This window comes from Sturnus vulgaris, chromosome Z, assembly GCF_052056855.1.
Source record: "Sturnus vulgaris isolate bStuVul1 chromosome Z, bStuVul1.hap1, whole genome shotgun sequence".
NCBI lineage: Eukaryota > Metazoa > Chordata > Aves > Passeriformes > Sturnidae > Sturnus > Sturnus vulgaris.
Window position 1 is genome coordinate 30,708,708 of NC_142283.1, and position 20,440 is coordinate 30,729,147.

The 20,440-nt window shown below is 36.1% G+C and overlaps 1 protein-coding gene across 1 annotated transcript in view; it reads left to right on the forward strand.

The window, feature by feature from the left end:
- Window positions 1–20,440, forward strand: part of SLCO4C1 (solute carrier organic anion transporter family member 4C1) — a 37,891-nt gene that overhangs the window by 8,220 nt on the left and 9,231 nt on the right. Inside the window, exons 2-8 of the mRNA XM_014892409.2 lie at window positions 6,200–6,463; window positions 10,289–10,483; window positions 13,084–13,180; window positions 14,064–14,185; window positions 15,006–15,121; window positions 15,410–15,554; window positions 17,431–17,626. Of these exons, the coding sequence (XP_014747895.1) occupies window positions 6,200–6,463; window positions 10,289–10,483; window positions 13,084–13,180; window positions 14,064–14,185; window positions 15,006–15,121; window positions 15,410–15,554; window positions 17,431–17,626 (1,135 nt within the window). The remainder of the gene's footprint in view (window positions 1–6,199; window positions 6,464–10,288; window positions 10,484–13,083; window positions 13,181–14,063; window positions 14,186–15,005; window positions 15,122–15,409; window positions 15,555–17,430; window positions 17,627–20,440) is intronic.

The window sequence follows — 20,440 nt, forward strand, 5'->3', positions numbered from 1 at the left end:
CCATGGATTTGTATTCTTTGCACTTGCTGTTTTTAATTCATGGTGGAGAGTAACTAGGGCAAAAGAAAAAGAGAGACAATTGCTTTGTTTCAGTTGTTCAGGGCGTATGCATGATCAGCTAACAACAGAAGGATTTTTTAGTGACTTCTATGGGAAACCATTAAGACATGAAAACGGGACCTTTTATGCCGCAATTCAACTAATAGAGAATCAGGACCAGCTACTCCTTGCCATATTAACTTTTGTGCAGGCTAAAGAACAAGCAATCCAAAATATTATAAATCAGAGTATCATAACTGGCAATTGCTGTGGAGAAGAAGTCTATGTGCCACGTAGTAAAACGTCTCACCAGCAAATTGGCATCGTGAGTATATCTATTGGTGGAAAAGAAGCTTTAGAAAACCAAAAAGAAGAATTATTTAATTGAAATAGTGTAATTTTGTTGTGGTTGGCATATCTCCGGAGCTTTACTAAATTGGGGGAAAAAAAATAAAATTATTAGCTAATCAATCTAGGGAAAGAGATAAGGCAGTGCTGCAGAACTATAAATATTTTGTGCCATCTTTGGAACAGAAAAAGTTAAAATAGATCGTGCGAACCTTATGAGGCCAAGGGTACCAAAGAAAAAAGAAATCCCAGGATGAAAACTTTGCTACCGAGAAGATGGACATCTCGGCCCTTGGCTGCAACCCAAGGGGCCTTGAGACAGGTAGAAAGTTAAAATTCCTGAGGATTCTTTTCATGGTGCTTACAATAATACCCCTAGCAGCTGGCCAGAACCGTAAGACTGCATGGAATGGAAAAGAACAGGCCATGCAGGAACAAATTACAAGACGACAAACCACTCAAGAAGCAGAAATAAAGACACGAACCCTTCCTGATCCCTGTGACAAATGCAATCAATCCATGTGGGTCAAGAATAAGATGGAATCAGTATTTGTGGCACACCCATATATTAGTGCAGCTTGTTATGATCGTAGCAGCTTCTTAGAAATTTGTGTAAAAAGTTCAAAATTGTATTGGGTAAGAAAAAATTTGGGATTCAGGGGACGAGCTCCTTACCCTAATGATAATCAACTCGGTCCTAGATACGAACATTTTTTTGTGTTTTGAAAAGGATGAAAAAGGAAAAGGGTCAAAGAAAAAACTAATTGGAAAACAAAAAGAAACAATGAAGGATAGGGAAATAATCAAAAAGAAAGAGTTAGAAGAACTGGATGAGCTGTATAAACAATTAAAACAGCACTATAGCGACTGGGATTTGCCAACTTCAAACAAAAATTTGTTTGTAGATCTGATGCAAGAAATTGCCACCGAATTAGGGTTATCTAAATGTTTTGTTTGTGGAGGACTTAGGATGGCTGAAAGATGGCCATGGAGAGGTGAGGGTTTGGCTCCAGAACAATTTTTAAAATGGAATCATACACAAATTTCTAAGACCCTAAGACGGCCTGAAGGCTGGGTCCTGAGTCATCAAGTCATTGGAACAGTTTGTATAACTCGGGAAGGGAGAAAATACACTGAAGTGGTAGGATATACTCCTTGCCTATCTACTTTAGTAGTAAATTCAGACAATAACACAAAGACCTGGCGACCCAAGAGTCCTACTGGATACTGGGGAATAGCAAAAGAAATGAATTGCGAGTGGAATAATCAAACTAATTTGTGCTGGCATAACAGTTCTGGAGCTAACCCCTACCAATCCATAAAAGACTTGAAATCTTATTGGGAACAACCAGAAAATACAAAAGAAAGATGGAAAGCCCCTGATGGAATATATTGGATTTGTGGGCAACGAGCATAGTGAACTACCCCGAAAATGGGAGGGAACTTGTACCTTAGGGATTATACGACCCTCCTTCTTTGTCATACCAAGGTCTAAGGGCGATGTACTAGGAACACCACTTTATGAAACCTTAGAAAGAACAAAAAAAAAAGAGAATTAAATCTCGACTTTCCGATGGCGGGAGGAAACCAAAAATGGAAAGATGAAGAATGGCCTGCAGAAAGAATTATAGCATACTATGAACCTGCTACTTGGGCTCAGGATGGGTCTTGGGGATATAGAACTCCAATTTACCTATTAAACCGGTTGATAAGGCTCCAGGCCGTAGTAGAAGTCGTCTCAAACCACACAGCGGACGCCTTAAAGTTGTTGGCCAAACAGCATTCACAAATGCGAGCATTTGTATATCAAAACAGAATTGCCCTAGACTATCTGTTGGCAGAAGAAAGAGAAGTTTGTAGGAGGTATAATGAATCTGAGTGCTGTGTGGAAATGGATGACCACGGGGAAACCATCACCAAACTTGCTGGCGAAAAAGTGGCACATGTACCAGTTTAAAAATGGAATTCTATCCTGAAAGCTGACTGGTGGAATAATCTTTTTGAGGGTGTGTGGTGGAAAAAATTAGGATTCATGCTATTGTGTTCTGTTTTAAGTCTATTGTTTCTGCCTTGCATGATATCCTATCTAATCAAACTAATCCACTCAGTAATTCAAGGAATGCAACTTACAGCCATGCCCATGGATCTAAAATCAACAGAAAAAAAAAAAAAAAATTAAATTCCTTGATGGTACTGAAAGCACAATCCACTTGCACTCGAAGAAGAAAAATCGAGAAAATAGTGACTGAATGCAAAGAGAATACCCTGGCATGAGAAATGTTAACCAAATTTGAGAAAAAGTGTGAAAAGCTGAATGCCACATGAAAAATGTTAGAAAAATTAGAAGCTAGTATAAAGAAACATAGACGATACCAAGTAGCAACTTTTTAGAGCACGAATCAATATAATCAAAAAGAGAAATGGGGGAATTGTGATAAATGTGATTCGTGCTAATTAAGTTGTAACTATATTAACAAAATTGTATTTAGATCAATAGAAGACAATTGTTACAGAGTGAGAAGGGGGAGATGGGTGAGACAGGATAAAAGACATCTTACAGATGTTGGGAGTCGAAGAAAGAGGTTAGAAGAAAATCAGATAAGAAGAGTCGAAGGACGAAGGTCTGATAAGTGGCATCTAGAAATACAGCTTCAACCTTGAAGCTGTCAAAAATGGAATGATCACAAGCATGGGACTTAATTAAAGTCATGTTATGGAAAACATCTGCTCAGTCACACAGGGCGCCTGCGCTACCTGCAGGTCACACCTCGGTCACTGATGATGATGATGGGCCTTCACCGGAAATAAGACCCTTAAAAGGATAAGAGACCCCCTAACCCATTAGTAGAGCATGCGCCGTGCAGTATAGTTACGTAGATCTTAGGAATAGAAACTAGGAGGAGCTTTCTAGAAACTTCTGTAGCCTACAGTATATAAGTGGGATTGTTAGCCTGGATGCTTTGATACGTGAGGAATGGCGAGCCACTCCCCGTATCCCCGGTCGGAGGGGGGGCCCCTCCCCGGTCGGTTTTGCTTATGCTTTATACGAACCTCAATTATACTAAATTACTTACTGTCAAATTTTGTATATTCTTAAATATATGCACTTTGATTGTTTCATCTCCAATACTTTAATTGTCATCTCCAATACTTTGATTGTATTCATTTTGTTACTATTAAAAACTTACTATTAAATTTAATCTTGTTGCTTGATAAATTGGGAAAAATAGAACATCATTCATAACAGCTTTTAGGATGTAAATTAAAGGTAGTGACTAAACTACAGGCAAAAGACAAGGCCTTCTAGCTCTGTATTCCACTTGCTGTGTAACACATTTTCATACAAGTGTTTTAAAGCCTTAGTAAATATTTTAAGTTCAGGCAGATGCGAAATATTTGTTCATTACTTTATGCTGATGTTGTTCTTGGTTAATGCTTCTTAAGAGGAAAATAATGTTGCTGAGTGTGTAACTAATGGCACTGGAAGGACACCTGGATACTTTTGTCAATCCCATATGAATTTAAGTGTGATGATTTATCGGGGTCGAGAGTGGTCCCTGACAATCCTTTCTGGGTTCTCAGATATTCAGGGTATCTGGACACACGTATTTAGAGAGCTAGGGAATTACAGCTTGGAAATTCTTTTCAGGACTGGATTTCTCCTGACTCTCAGGTCCATTCCCAGGCTGACAAGCTGACTACAGCTTCAGTTAGGGAGGAAGTCTCCCAGGTAATAATAAGGTGAAAAACAGAGTGGAATTCATAATAAAGATTAACACCTGGTGTCTTTCCCGTGGGATACATCCTGAGGTACTGTCCCGAGGATGTTTTTCCCAATTGTCCAATGAACTAGTGTCCTGTCCTAGCTGCACGTAACACACTTTAAATACGGGTTGTCCATACAATAAAGTTGGCCTTTTTTCCCCCAAAAGAGGTCCGTGTGTGTTGCTGTCCTTTCTCTCTCTTTGCAGCGCAGTAACCACAAGGGTATAAGTGGCAAAATAAAAGAAGAGCAGTGCGATGACCATGGCTTAAACATAAAACACAAAACACTTTAATAACAGTGAAAGTAAAAGTGGGACAAGGCCCAAAAATCTGAACACAACAACCGAGGGGACGAGGTCTCTTTAGGAGCTGGTGGTTGGAGACAAGGATTAAGGGAGGCCCAGAGTTTTAAATATGGGTTAGGAGAGGAGGTGGAGTTGAAGTAGGGTCCAATGGGCATAGGGGAAAGTGGTGTAGATGTGGGACGAGGGGAAGCAGGGTCCAGTGGGGTAGGTCGGGTGAACATCACGCCAACTGAGGGCCAATGGGAACGCAAGGAAGGGATAATAGTCTGGATGTGGGAGTGGTGATAATTGACTAGTAAATTAGATATTAACATGGGCAATCCCATAACTATTTGGAAAGTTTTCTCTGGGGTCACCACAACTTAAACAAATGCTTCCCACAGTCTAGGGTTGGGATACAACTCTTCTTCAGTGATGGCTGCCTGACCTGGAATCCCAGTCAGGCTGACTCCCACAATGATTAAACTGACAGGTGAAATTCTCAGCCCTAATAAAGAGGCCATAGTAGGGTATTGAATGATTGTGCCAGGAGTTGCTTCCGTATAGAAAACTGAAATTTGTCCACTAGAAAACAGCTGGTTTATTTGGAGTAATTTTTTTAATACATTAGAGTGCTCTAAGGAAATGTTGAAGTTTGGCTTAAGTAGTTGTATTTATGGATGGTGTAGTGCTTATTGAAAACTAAACACATTTAAACACATTTCTGTCACTAATCTTGTGTTCTCTTCTCAGAATGACAACAGAAAAGAATGCTTTAATTTTAGAGTAAGAGTAACTGTAGGGCCTGTGTCAGGGGAGATCCTCATCAGTCATCTATAAAGTTACAGAACTCAAACAGATTTGTACCTCTGACCCTAAGGCTTCACAATTTTTTTTTCGGGTATATACTTTATTACAGACACAATGTAATTAGACTATGATAAAGTTATGTGACAGTGTTATAATTACAACTATTTATCTTGTAACTGAATCCTATTCTGGGACTGCTAAAACCAAACTCCTGAAGTTTAACTACCTATTCTTTTTCACAGAAATAGAATGTGAAACAGGGTAGAAGATTCAATTTAGTCTACAAACAATGCTTTTGTAAAAATTGACAGAGTGTTTAAGCATGCGCAGGCAATTGTAGCTTAGTTCTACTTTTAGTTTATTCTTTTGCAGTTCATCTGTGCTTCAGTAGGGCAGTTTATGCAATGACTTTTTTCCAGGTTATTTGATACTTTTGCTTCAGGGAAATTACAGATTCAAGGGGGAAATATTTTTTGCTCAGTTGCTCTGCAACAGTTATAAAGAATTTTTAAATAGCTTTACATTTTTAATATTACACAGGATGCATGTTCATTCAAAAGCCTTCTTTTATCTTCCTTTTGTATTGGTAGGGAGCTGGTTGTTCACAATAATTTGGAAACTATGTCCTGAACTTGCTTCAGTCATAGCATGTATTCTAATGCAACTTATAACCTAGACTAAATTACTTTAATGTATCTTATGACACCATAATGCATTCTGTTTGAAATCTGTGTGTCAGACACATACATAGGTCCTGTGCAATTTGGCTGGCTAGGCTGGCACTGTAGTGATCTACTATGTACCTGTATTTTCTCAGCTAATACCTTATAAAGGAGCCTTGTAAAATTATATATTAATTTTAACCTTTCCATCACACAAGGGTAAGTTTACCTCTGCAACTCTATCGAATTAAAGTGTCCTTGACTAATTATCTCCTTTTTAAATTTTTGTAGGTATTGTGGTAAATGGCCTGGTTAACATTAGTATTTCAACAATCGAGAAGCGTTATGAGTTGAACAGTTCCCTCACTGGCTTAATCTCTGCAAGCTATGACATTGCTTTTTGTGTATTGTCACTGTTTGTATCTTACTTTGGAGAAAGAGGGCACAAACCACGATGGCTTGCTTTCTCGGCACTTATGCTGGGACTGGGCTCACTTGTATATTCCTTGCCACACTTCAGTAGTGGAAAATACCAATATGGAGGTAAAATGGAAGGTAAGCTTGTTGTTGTTTTGAAAATTACTACAAAAATTAAAATCTCTGTATCAACTTGGTGCAACTCCTTATTTGGTGCAGTACAGTTAATCTCTGTCAGTGTCCTAAAATAGGGTGCTATCTGTAACTGGAAACTGATTCTTTGAAATCCCTAAGTTCAAGAGCTGCCTCTCTGGACAGTGAACTTTATTTTTCCAGAAGCAATCTGAGTGTCAGTATCAGTTCTTACTCTTACGCAACATTTGACTAAAATGCTTTTTTTTTTTCTTGCCTTGATGAATGCAATTAAAATTCACTTTAAAGAAAGAATTATCTGACATCTCTTTGTGACTAGGAATCATGTTAGGTCAGCAATATAGGAGAAATATTAAAGCTTACTTTACTTAGTAAAGCTTACTTAGACTTACCAGCTTACCTTAAAGGTGACTACTTCTTGCATTTCTTTGTTTTGAATTGTTAAAGGCATGTTGATTAATTCATTAACAAATTTCTCTAAGTTCTTTTAAAAAAGATGTTGAGTTTAACTTGTGGATTTATTTGAAATAAAGAGGAAACTAGCAGTACTGAACAAAGCAGTGCTTAAATCATGGGTGTACCTATCTCTCAGTTCTTAAACTTTTCTCACAAAACAAGACTTAGTACAGTGTGATTAATGCCGACTGTTTGTATTTCAATTTGATGGCACACCTATAAATAAGAAATGTTCACAAATGTTTAAAACAGGATGACTTAATCTTTTAGGATAGTCTTGTTATTGCAGTCTTTAATCAAAATCATGCCTTCAATGACTAAGCATATGAGAGTGCTCAGTAAAAAAAAATAGTAGCTATTAAGCAAGATGATGAAAGGTTGTTGATTCTCAGATTAATTTCTTTAGTAATAATCATTTTGTCCACTTATATGAGCTGTCTAGATGTTAGCTTAAAAAGCTGGGCAAGCTATTTTTTCCTATCTAATAAAGGAAGATCTGAAATGGAATTTAACTGAGCAAAGTCAAAAGAAACTGTCTTTAGTGTTTTGGGGGCTATGAGCAGATGTTAGCTCTTGGGAGAGAGACAACTGGTTACTTGCTCCTGACTCTGTTACTGTCCCATTTCCCCACAATTTTGGTTTCAGTATTGACCCCTCTACTCCCCTATGATGAAAAGGAAGCTGAATTTAATGCAAAAGAGTTTAAATCTGATTTTGATTTTTCTTTTCATTTGGAACAAGGTAAGTGTGGGAGAGCAGATTACCAACTACTGCAAATGATCTCCTTTCAAACAATTTTAGTTGAAATCCCGAAGAACATGTTACTGTTTTTCCAACATCCATCATTGAAGATGGCTGTAGATACTGATACTTTTATTAGGGACAATGTTCTACATGGACTTTTGAGATCTAAAAGCAGTGGGGAATTTGTGAATTGGAATGTGTTTCTTCACCATAGCTCTGTTACATAGCTCTGTTACAGCTTGCCTGCTGTTTTGAGTGTTGTAATGCTGGTGCCTATGCTATGCCTGTGGTGAGCACATTTAAGAACTTAAGCTGACTTAAACAAAGCACTATCAAAAATAAATTACTAAGGGTGCAGGGACTGCACTGTGGCAGTCAACATAAATCTTCAGGTGCAGTGCAACAGCATTTCTTAGCTGTCAAGTAAAGCACAGCACAGGATTATGGGGTGTCTGGTTTAGCTAGTTCTGAGATTGATGTGAAGTGTACAGTTATTTGCAGAATGTAATAGCACCACACCCCAGAAACCTTCATTTTTAATTACTTGTGTGAGTCGCTTATAGAGATCTTAATTTTTTCTGATTAAGCTTGCATTTGATGCTTCATATTAAAATCTACCACTTAATTTATTTCCGAACAGGTCTTATTACTTGGTTATTAATGTTTGTCAGTTATATGTGACAGTACAGTGAGTTTTTCGTGCAGGGTAACTTTAAAGTATAATTTAATGCAATATTTAATGTGGCTGCCATATTAATTAATAAGTCTAGTCAGAAATACAAAATATATCTAGCCTCCAGCATGTCTTACAGACTTCCTGGAACTTACTGCTTTATCTTGAGATAATAATTTACTTTTATTCTGAGTATACACATATCCTACTCTACAAATCTATTTGATAATTTACTTATCATAATACCACTTCCTAGAAATAGTTTAATCCATTTTATATTGAAATTCATATTTTCTAAACAATGGTCTGCTTATTATTTTATTAAAACCACCGTAAAATGTGTTTTCTAGTCTCCAGAAAGGTTTTAGACTCAAATTTGTAACACAGATGCAAACAGCTGTTTGATCTGGTAACTTTTCCAGTTGGCTCCCATATATGCAGTCAGGGGGTCTCCCTGCTGGTGCATCCCTAACAGAATCAGCTTAATTTGATTAATCAGATGGTACAGAGGACTGTGAAAACTGCAAATATTATAAGCAGTGTACCTTTAAACTTCACCCTCGGATTTTATTAAAAAAATTAAACATGTCTCAGTAGGTCTGTAACAGCAGATGTGAATTGTAGGTTCTCACTTGGCACAAGGAAAGTAACTTCATTGTGAAGACATTGAGACCAACACTGGGATTACCCAGAAGGAAGGAGAACTTTAAAGACTCTTCCTTTTGAAGTAAGGTTTTCTCATCCCACATGTTGGCCTGTTTCTGTGCAATGGGACCTTATCACCTATTATGTGCTGCAGGAAGTAATGATTAAGATAAGTTTTCTTTAAATACCTGGTGTGTGGCCACCACTTCCTTACACTTTGTTTTGTAAGCCCATAGTGTGGATTGATCTTGCCCCTTCTTTGCATAAGGAAAAAGTATTCTCAGATGTAAAAGGACCTAAGGAAACTAAAGGCTATAATGATTTTGTGGTGAAATAGTGTGAATTAATCGGTCTGCTTATCTGACCTGGAGGACATTTTCATGTATTTATTCCATGGGGCTCATTCCTACCAAATGATGGGTTTATCCTCCTTCTTCTTAGAGTTTTATACTCATATATGGAGAAACATGGAAATGTTTCTCCTGCATCTTGTCTCTTAGTATTCTGCTACCAAAAGTTCAATGATAGCAAGAGAAAGGAGAATACTCCCTGTTTTCAGTTCCTCTTTTCTCTTCCTTGTTTGTAGTACCAAATATTACAGCAGCAGACACAACCTTATGCTGCTGTACCACTACTTTCCTCTTTGTGTATGTGCACAAGTACAAGAGGATTTACACTAACTTCTCCTTCTAGAGACATGGCAGTGTGTGTTGTATGAGAAATAGTGGTGTAGGTTTTTAAGGTTTTTCCCTTTTTCATAGGCAAACACTTCTTAAAAGAATTAATTTAAAGTGAGTATTTTCTTTGCTAATGACAGACTGCACTTTCCGTCAGGTCCAGATTTCCTCAGGTTGTTCAGGCTGCTCTGTAACTTAAGAGTGGAAGTTAGTGCTCCTCAGAATTTTTATAAGGTACAAGAATACTGTGAAGTGTCTGTTACGTAATACAACCTGTGGAATGACCACTTGACAGGTGGTTGGTTGGTTGATTGTTTTTTTCATTCATCTGGTCAATAATACTTCCAACAAGTCAAAGCATAATTATAAGGCTATTTCATTCCTGTTGCTTTCCTGGAGAGGGGAAAAAAAAAAAAAGCTAGTATTTCTTTTGGAGGATATGGTATCACAGAAGACTTGGTATATTGGATATATTAATAAGTGTGAAAATTAAAATGGGAGCCTGACAGAGCAGCATTCTTTTGTAGTTTAGCTTTCAGTACAGATTATTCTTAAAGGTGGGCTGTGATAAGGTAAGTAACAGAATTGTAAAGTCTTGCTCTTTCTGTTTTTCAGACACATGCCAAACTGCAGAAACCACCTTTGCTAATGCCACTTGCAGTGCCAGCACAAACTCTTCACTTCACAAGTATCTGTATGTCTTTATCCTCGGACAGCTGCTTCTGGGAGTTGGAGGGACTCCTCTATATACTTTGGGGACAGCTTTTATTGATGATAGTGTCCCAAAACACAAGGCTTCCCTTTATATAGGTAACTTTAAAACTGTTTATAATACTTTGTCTGGATAGATCATAGACTGCAATGCATTCCAAGTGTTTCTACGACTTCCTCTAATTAAACAATCTTGTAATTATTACGTATGTGCATAAAGTATTTCTACATCAGTTACTGTGCAATTTAGATCTTAGAGTGCTTTAGTCGTTTCCATTTTCGTTCTTTAGAGCATGGTAAAGCTACTTTGAGCACCTCTCCTATCACCTTTTCATGTCAGTAACTGAAAATTGTTAAATGATTAATGTGGCTGGTCTGTTAACAACAGAACAAGTTGTAGCAAAAAACTTGCTTACACAGTTTAAAAATACTGTGTGTCGGTCAGATCAGTAGGTAGATAATATTGTATCCTTTAATAATTTTATTTACTTACCTTTTAATAGTAGGCTGTCCACTCAGTGCATAAACACTGGCGTGCCTCCTGTGATCAATCCAGTTCTCTATCCACATACAAATTTGCCACTTAGCTGTACTGGAGTACAGAGTTTGCTTCACTGGGGTTGTTTAAAAGCTAAGGTTTATATCTTTTTCAATCACCATTCTCTAGGTTATGTGCCATTTTATTGCAAAGTTCATTGCAGTCTAAGTCTGTTTTCTAGGAATATGAAGATATTTATTTCCCCTATTTCATATGTAAGCAGATTAAAAACATATTACCTATACTTATAACTTGCAGGAGGAATTCAAAACATCTCAGAGTCCAGGACTGTTTTCAGACTAAATCAATATTTTAAGGGGCGAAATTGAAATAATTATCTGTTTGCATGCAATTTTTGCAGTTTTTCCAGGCAAGCTACTTCATTTGATGCCAACAAATAGGAAAAGTTCATATGATAAATCTTAGATGATGAAGACAAGTTTGGTTTTGCTGTTTCTTTGTTTTGGGAGAGTAAATATTCCATATTTTCTTCCTCCTCTGCCTCCTCCCTTGAAACCAGTGAAATAAATAGAGCAGAATTAGGGTTGTCTGCACAACTGGGTACAAGAAGTGACCTGAAAACTCAGGAGAATAGTGTCAGTGTTCATACTTTTAAAAAAAGACCAATACAATAAACTAATGCATGCATTATCTTCAGGCAATCAAGTTGAGTTCAGGAGAGCAGTGTATTCTGCCTAATATAACAAAACTGGAATGCAAGTGAGTGGGTAGGTAATTAAGCCTTGGTTCTTTTTCTTGCTTCATGCAATGTATTAAGCGTTAAAGTATGTTTGTTGCTTTACCTTATACAAGAAGGCTTACGCAATGCAGGAAGAAAAAACAAAACCCCCCCAAAAAATCCCACAAAACAAAACCAAAATAAACCCAGGACGCCCTCCTAAAATTGTCCATAAATAGCTGCTAGCACCTTTTTACTTTAAGCCTGCAACTCATAAGTTGGTGTTTTCTTTCTCATCCACACTGGGTGTATTTTCATGAGGATTGGGACATCTACAACTAAAGCCACTGAAGTTAAACAATTCCAAATGGTATATAAATTTAGCGTGTGGGAGAAAACAGGCACTTTCTAAGCTCAGTTTGAAGTTCTGTAGGATGAATATGAACTCAGAAAGTTCTTATGACCATGTCACTATTTCTGAAATATGGGAAAACCTGGGATATATCTATTCAATATTTATTTTGACTTACTTGACTGTCACAATTTTGCATTGCTTTACCCTCCTGCACTCCTGTCACTCTCCTGACTCTCCCATCATTTTCTCTTACTAACTAAAGGGAAATTAAGCACTTTTGATCCATGCACTTCAGAAACAAATGAGAAATCCAGATTATTCCACCTGGGGAAACAGAAGGAATACATATTTACTAATTAAGGATGGATTTATTGCTATTAATTGCAAGACTTCATCTGCAGAGACAGTGGTCCTGCTATCAGCGAGTGCTAAATTGCAACAGAAATCTGTCTGGTAGGCCAGGATGGCTGGTGCCACATTGTGACCTCAAAAAAGTCTAGTACTCTTTTGCAGGGTATGGTTACACCAGCAACTTTTTAGATTGGTACTTTCTCTTTTGGGGGGAGGGGGCTAGGGGGCTTGTTTGTTTCATTGTTTGTTTGGGTTTTTTTCTTTAAAACTGTCATGAGCTGTAAAGAGCCTTGGCTTTTTATTTTAAGGCAGATATTACTCCTGTTGGACACTTTCATATAACTCTGTCTTTTGGTTTTAGATGATCTAGAAAACAACTTAAGATTCAAAATTATAAATAAGCAAGTTCTTAAAGATTGTGGTTAATACAGTTAATAACCAAGGTTCATAATCTCACGATTTTTTTTTCACCAGTTATCTTTTAAAGGTAGGCACAAAATGGGGAAAAAAGCAATCTAATAATGCGTAAAGGTGCAGTCAGTGAAATGCCTTTTGCTGAACCTCTGATTTGAAGCTTCTGAGAGCTGCAAATTTCCTTGTTGAGGCATAATTACAGATTTTGTCTTCTATATGCTATAACTGAAGTAGCAGCAGTGAAAGAACAGGTTGACTTATAGAAATCTTTTGGTCTGAAGTTGACTTAAGAATTTTATTAAAAGAAAGCTTTAAAAAAATTTAAGGAAGTCATGGTGAACTTGATGTATTTTCTCTTCTAGGAATTGGCTATGCCATGTCTCTGCTGGGTCCTGCTATTGGCTATGTCTTAGGCGGGCAGCTGCTTAAGGTTTATATTGACATTCAGATCCCAAAAAGGCAAGATACAACTTAGTTTTTTGCTTCCTATTTTCTTTTCCTATTAATTTTTATCAAAATAGCTTTCCTCCCTGTGAGGAGAAAATTTTTCAGAAAATACTGTGTTTTCAAGAGCTTCATTAACATGGAAACAAGTTGCACTTAGGCTTCAAGTGAGTTGCTTGTCAGAGATAGTACCTCAACTGTATGTGAAAGTTTCTCTAATGCAAATAGTTGGTTCTAGCATTTAAGTATTAACTGTTTTAAACCTCAGTAGCAAAAACTGCTTTTTCTTTTGCTTAGTCATTTATTCGGGGTTAAGCTGCACATACTGATTTCTTGTGGAACTGTTTCCTTGAGTTGGTATATGAAGATTAGGATATTGCTCCTTTACTTCTAGGGAAGAGCTTGCTAGAATATCTATCAATTGAATAATTGTCCATTTTTAAAAGAAGTGTTATGAATTGTACTAATGTCTAAACCAGCAACTTTATTTACACTTCTTTTTCTTCTGCTTTAGAGCTTTCAGATCCATGTAATGGCATTCTGAACTTCTGAATTGATTTTGATGTAACTCATTGATTATGGGGAATCTTTCTAAATCCAGCATTTCCAGTATCTTCATAATGCCTCAGAATCTTGAAATCAGGGCCAAAGAATAGTCTCTGAATTGGAATGACAGTAACTAATGAGTTGAAGGCTACATTTGGTAGAATTCAATATTTTTATAATTGCTCAGTGAAGTTAGATTAAACAAGCAAACAATAAACTTATTTTAACATGTAAAACTAAGAAAGCAGCAATATTAAAAGGCTTTCTGTTAAGTATTAAAAGGAAATACTCCAGCGCACTGAAAACTGAAATTCAGTAAGGTAAACTTGCTTTTTCTGAATTACTTTTCCAGTACAAAGTTGGATCAAGATGACCCACGTTGGCTTGGAGCATGGTGGATAGGATTTCTTGCATGCTTTTTTGCAATTTGGCTTCTAATAATACCTTTTTCATGCTTCCCAAGGCACCTGCCAGGTAAAGGCTTAGCAATACTTGGCTACTTTGGAAGAGACATTTGTTCAATTTGTGGGTTATAGACTACTAGACTAAATATTTCCTCTTTGGTTTTGGTTCTCTGTTAACTGTCTTTCTAAAATCTGAGGACAAGTTTGTTTTTTTTTTTGCTTCTCCCCCCAGTATGCATCCTTTAAAACAAGGTGAATCAGCTAGAGGGTATGGTGTATGGTAATCTTGCCCATGGCTAGGGGATTGGGAACAGATATTCTTCAAGATCCCCTTTCAGCTCAAACCATTCCATGATTCTTTGATTCTCTATGATGTACAGTAGGAATGGTAACATATACCTAAGTGTGGAGACTGATGGTCAAAGTTTGAAAGATGCTTGTAGCTAAGCACCCAGGACAATATTTGAAGCTTCTGTGTTACCCACCAAGAATAATGTAGAAATTCCATGAACATCCAAAGGGACTTACTATGCTAATATTGAAGGAGAAAGGATGGAGGAAAAGAAAAAAATAAAGTAGGAAATGGGAGACTGTGAGGATGATTAAAAAAAAACCCAACTTCAGCATACTCTGAAGTTTTTAGAATGTCCCTGATCTTATTGTAGCCCAGACCTTCCAACAGAAGTGTGATGCTTTCAACAAAAATCTTCTTTCAACAGTATGTTACTGATCCCTTTCAAAATCTATGCCAATAAAACAGGCAAGAAGACCTATAATATCTGAAATAGTTTTCCCAACTAATGGAAACATAAATTTTTGTAGTTTTTTGACATTGTCTAAAAGTGCAAGTATTCAATATTTTCATTGTTGATAAATATGACCATTTTTAGGAACTGCAAAAATTCAGGCTGAAAAAACCTCTGAAACACATGATGATGGAAGTCAGGTACTGGTTCAGATCAACAATATTGGACAAAGTTTTAGAGACTTTCCTATGGCTCTCCTGGTAAGAAAAAAATCTCAAATTTGCTGAAACTCAATATATTCTGAGAAATAAAATTATTTTTCAGATGTTAGAGGTCTTTAGAAATTGCTTACTATGTTGTGATAGGGAAGACTTCAATATTACTGATAATTTAAAGCACATTCATTTTGTTGATGCTTGATATTGATAGAAAACCATATTACTGAAGTTCCATTTCAGAGTATCTACTTTTAAAATATAATGACTTCTACTTTAGGTGGTACGAAAATCAAATAATTTCCGGAGCATTATCATAATTTCTCCCCATAGATACTGTTGAGGAATCCAGTGCTTATGAGTCTAATAATAGCCAGTTCCTCAGAAGCTTTAGTTGCCACTGGATTTGCCACATTTCTACCAAAGTTTATAGAAAATCAGTTTGGAAAGTCGTCAAGTTTTTCAGCAACTCTTGGAGGTAATATGGCTTTTTATTTTTAAATCTTAAGTATGTTGTGTTGAACATTTCAATAACATTATTGGTGGAAGATAATATCTTTTTTATAAAAGATATTTGTGACTGAATTTAGATGGAATGCAGTAATCAGAACAGTATTTTTGTTATTCTTGCCTGCTGTTAAGTACTCTAGCACTTAATTTGTCAAGGGAATAGCTCTATTTGTTGTTTGGAGGTTCTGAAGACTTGATACTCATATTCAAAGTTGACTGAGGATTTTGTGTGCTGATGAAACTGTAGTTTATTCCTTTCTTATTCTTGGTGAAAAACGTTCCATTTTCCTAATTTAAAATTGGCTTAAGGAACATTAGTATCTTAGTCCCTACTAAAACAAACAAGATGAAGGGTAGCTAGAAAAGAAGTAGTTCTTTTCACAAATAAGATGTTGACTTTACCTTTCTCTTCTTTAATTCCACACTGACATTACAATGAGTTTGCAATAAAATAATCAGAATATGTAATAAGTCTATTATGTAACTGGTTCAATAGTTGGCTTACTGTCACCTATTTATTATCTAATATGCAGAATTAATAGGTGGAACAGGAGAGAGCTGTGAAAAACTGAGTGTTGGAGAAACAGAAAACATCTGATGGAAGAACTATGCTCAGTAGGCTCAGATGATTAACTTTGACACAATGAATTCTGATGAATAGCAACCAGATCAAGGCAGAAATGTCCGTAATGCCAACAGATGCTTGCAATATGCAGATTTAATATTTCTAGAATGTGTCTTGCTAAACTGTAGAGTGCTGCAATATAACTATGGTAGTTGAGCTGCTCTTTCTCCAACAGAAATGTGTTTGAGAAAGACTTCTGAATTACTTCTCTAGGCAATACTAGATAGTATTGTTGCATCAAAACAAAGCATCTGCAAGTTTTACATAAAAACATGTTGAAATACATGCTCAGTTATTAACCAAAAACTAGGAGTGAAGTAGAAAACTGAGTGTTGCATTATTTTTGTCCATAGACCTTGTTTGAATGGCTTTGAGTTGAAAATATTGACAGTGCTTATTAAACGTACAGCTTTAAATAAATGCCTACAGTAATGTTGAAAGCTGGCTGTACCTGAACTGATCTAATTAATCTAAGCATTACCCATGACCATGGAAATTATTTAAACTATCATTGACTATGGTTTGTGGAATGGCCAGGTCTGTGGCCTGGGCAGTTTTGTCACTGTAACTGAGCTGTCTCTAGAGTTAGCTGTCTTAAGTAGGTGTAAGTTGTACTGAGTTCTGTGTTGTATTATAGATTAGCCATATCAAAATGCTCAGTTATTTATCTGGAGTGAAAAGAGGATTAATCATTGTGGACTATATGGACTATGACAGCAAAACTGACCCACTGATGTAGACTTCTTTAAGTCTTTCAGTAGTGTCTTCTTGCATGTTGTGCTGTCTCTTGTATAGTAGTGGTTATGTTCTCTTATTAAAAAGTTCATAACAGATGTATAAGAAAGAACATGGACATGTCAAAAAAAACACCAAAAGAATGAAAGAGGATTTTCTATTTTCATGGAGAAGCCTACTAGTGTTCAGAGTCCTACCCTATAGTGCTTCTAGGTCATCTAGTTTGGCTGAGTTGAAGTTGGGTTTTGGATAACTATAAATTACACTCTAGTTAAACCTCTGGAAAGGTTAAAGGTGATGTAACAGTAGAATAAATTACTCGTGCAGTTAGATTCTGGTAGTATGGTTTGAAAACAATATCACATGGAGTGCATTTTGTAGGTAACTGTTTTGATTTTTTTCTTAGCATAAATTTCACTCTTAATTGCTTCACAATTATGTCTTGCATTTTTATGTAACTGCTCCTTGTCTTGTTTTCCTCTAGGACTTGTACTAATTCCAGCAGCAGCACTAGGCCAAATCATAAGTGGTATCTTGGTTTCCAAGTGCAAAATGGATTGCAAAGGCATAATCAAGTTCACAATAAGGACCTATTCAGTGGCCCTAATATTAAACACAGTGTTTTTATTTGCTAAATGTGGGAATGAACCTTTTGCAGGTGTCTCTGAAACATATAATGGGTAAATATATTTTAATGAACTCTTGGGTTTAATGTTATTTGATTCCCATAGTTTCAAATATTACACATCAGCACTGTTTAAAGTGGAAAGAAGGCAAGTAGCTATTCCAAAAGTCTGCTCTCAAGTGGTGAATTACCCTGTCATGAATTAACAGAGCCAGAGGCAACACCAGATGTTTGAAGTTCTGCCCAGCTGTTTGAGGCTCTGCCAAAGAGACAGATGGTGCTGTGGAAAATAATTCTAGTAGGACTAATCTAGGACTGCTAGATGCCATCTGAAAAAAATCATAGGCATGAATTGTGTGCTGTGTAAGTTGGTAAATAACTTACCAATACTTTTTTATTGTTTTCCCATATCCCCCATTTTATGTAAAGGCTAGGTACCACTATCTTATATAAAAGCATAAGCTGATCATTCTTCTCCAATGCATAAAAAGGTATTTGAAGCTAAATTTGTTAATTCACTTTGCATTCCCCATCTAAGTTCCCCACACTGGTGACTGAAAGAAAATAAAAATCCTTAAAGCCCAAATTACCACTCATTCTCATTTAATCTTTACAACTTGTCTATATAAATAGACAGTATAATTAAAGCCAATGTTGAAATCTGACTAAAGTAAGATTTTGCTTTAGTGTCTGAAAAAATTCTAGTAGACAGATGACTTGGACAACTCATAATTGTGAATCAGAATTCATATTTTGGTTGTAGAAACCTTATAGTTACATACTGAGCAAAAGAATATGTATTCATCAATAAAATGCTGAAGATACAGTATAGAAAATGGTATATGAAGTTATCCATATTTTTATATCAGGTCTTGTGATAAGCAGCTGACAAAAGTTACAGGTGAACTGATTTTCATCATAAGTTAAATACAGCTAACTTGTCTTTTACAGTTTTGTGTAACTTTATCAGTTATGTAGCTTAACTATTGCTGAAGATTACTTATCTACAGCAATTTGAAGTTAACCAGTCCTGAAATACATTTCTTCCCTTGGTATCCATTATAAAAAATGGCTCAGTTTTACCTTATTCAGTATTACATGTTGGATTATACTTTACTGGACATGTGCATCAGAATAGCAAGTGACACTAATACAGTGCCAGCCCTTAAACTGTTTGCCATGAAGAAATAAAATATGTAGCAGTAGCTTTAAAAAAATAATAAATTTGTTAACTTGTGGAAGAACAAGGAGCCAAGTGTTGTCTCCTGCTTATGCTACTGAACAAATGCTTCTGTAAGAATAAATTATGAGACTGCTCTGAGAGTAGACTTGGAATTTGATGTAGATTTTTGTGGACTATTTCAAGAAATCCTTCATGGCAAGCATTATCTTCCTATTGAAAAATAGCCTGGAAAGGTGATGGATGCTTTTGCAGGTTTAGTCTCAGAATTATATGAGTACAGGATCACTTGTTTTTGCTAATGAAAACAGCATCTTTCTTTTAGTAACACTGTCTATTACTAAATTAGGCTATCAGCAAAACTGACGTGGTTTATTTTGTCTAATAGGCACTTCAAAGAATTGGTTTTGCCAAATCCTATTGCCCAGTGTTTCCTTGAAAACTTGAAAATGCAGTGACTATTTCTGTACTTTTTCATTTTCACATGTCTCTGGGACTCTTGTTTAAAAACTCCTATAGAGTTTTATAAGGAGCAATTGATGACCTCATCTGCTAGATTTTTTAGAAAAGCCAGGAGTATATTTTTCTCTGACTCTGCATAATGAAGTGTTCAGTCTGTATTTGGAGGTCAGGGTAAAGACACTGCACATGTAAACAGGACAAATGCCACCAAACTGATTAAATATTTCTAGGCTTTGCATGCCTCAAAAGCTAGCAAGGTACTGAATGTACAAATCTGTGATTAATGAATTTGCTTATGGTGTACTGTAGTTCATTCTTCTTACTTAGAGGAATTGAAGTTAGTTTGCTTAGGCTTAAATCACACATTAATTTAGTGGGATTCTGCTGTACTACAACAAAAATGGATTTTATATGTAATTATGATGTCCCTAATACTCTATTTGAAGTTTGAATGTATGTAAGTTAATTCCTACATAAACTATTTCTCCTATTAGTATTTTTGCCATCTCAAATTCTCATGAAAAAACATGGCTTTGAGATAATTAACGTAGAACTTCCATTTTACAGTACAATATTTAATATTTAATTGTCAGTAACCTAGTTTTAGCTGACTGAGCTTTTAACCTGTAAAAATTCTATACTTATTAATGAACTACTATTAGAAAACCAAAGGATGTTTTTATTCTCTTTTATTCTCTCCTAAGGCACTATGTTATGCCTTAGGACAGTCCTCACACAAGCCAAAATTATTTTTCATGCTAATAGAGTGGGACTATTTCAAATAAAACCATATGATGCCCTGTATTGGAAGTAAATGCCTGAATTGAAAGTAAATATAGTATTTAAGAGTTAAAGTAAACTTTATCAGTTATTAGTTATTCCCTAAATAGCCAGAGAAAATATTTTAAGATCCTTCATGTGTCATTGCACTCTGCATTTAACATGTGCAGTTGTCTAGTGCTTATACAATTTAGATGTCTGCATGGCAGTGTTAAAAATAGTAAAAATGAGGTGGCTTTGCAACTGGACTTAGATCAAAAAAAGGGAGAAAATCTTGGAGAATGATCAGTAGAATAAACAACTCCAAATACTGTTTTTAATTTTCTATTTTTTTTTTTTGAAATTATAAATTGAAGAAATTCAAATGCCTAAGTGGAAGGGAGAGGATACTATCAGAGTTGGGCTGAGATGCAGAATTTTGTCATCTCTTTTGTGAGTGGAAATTGG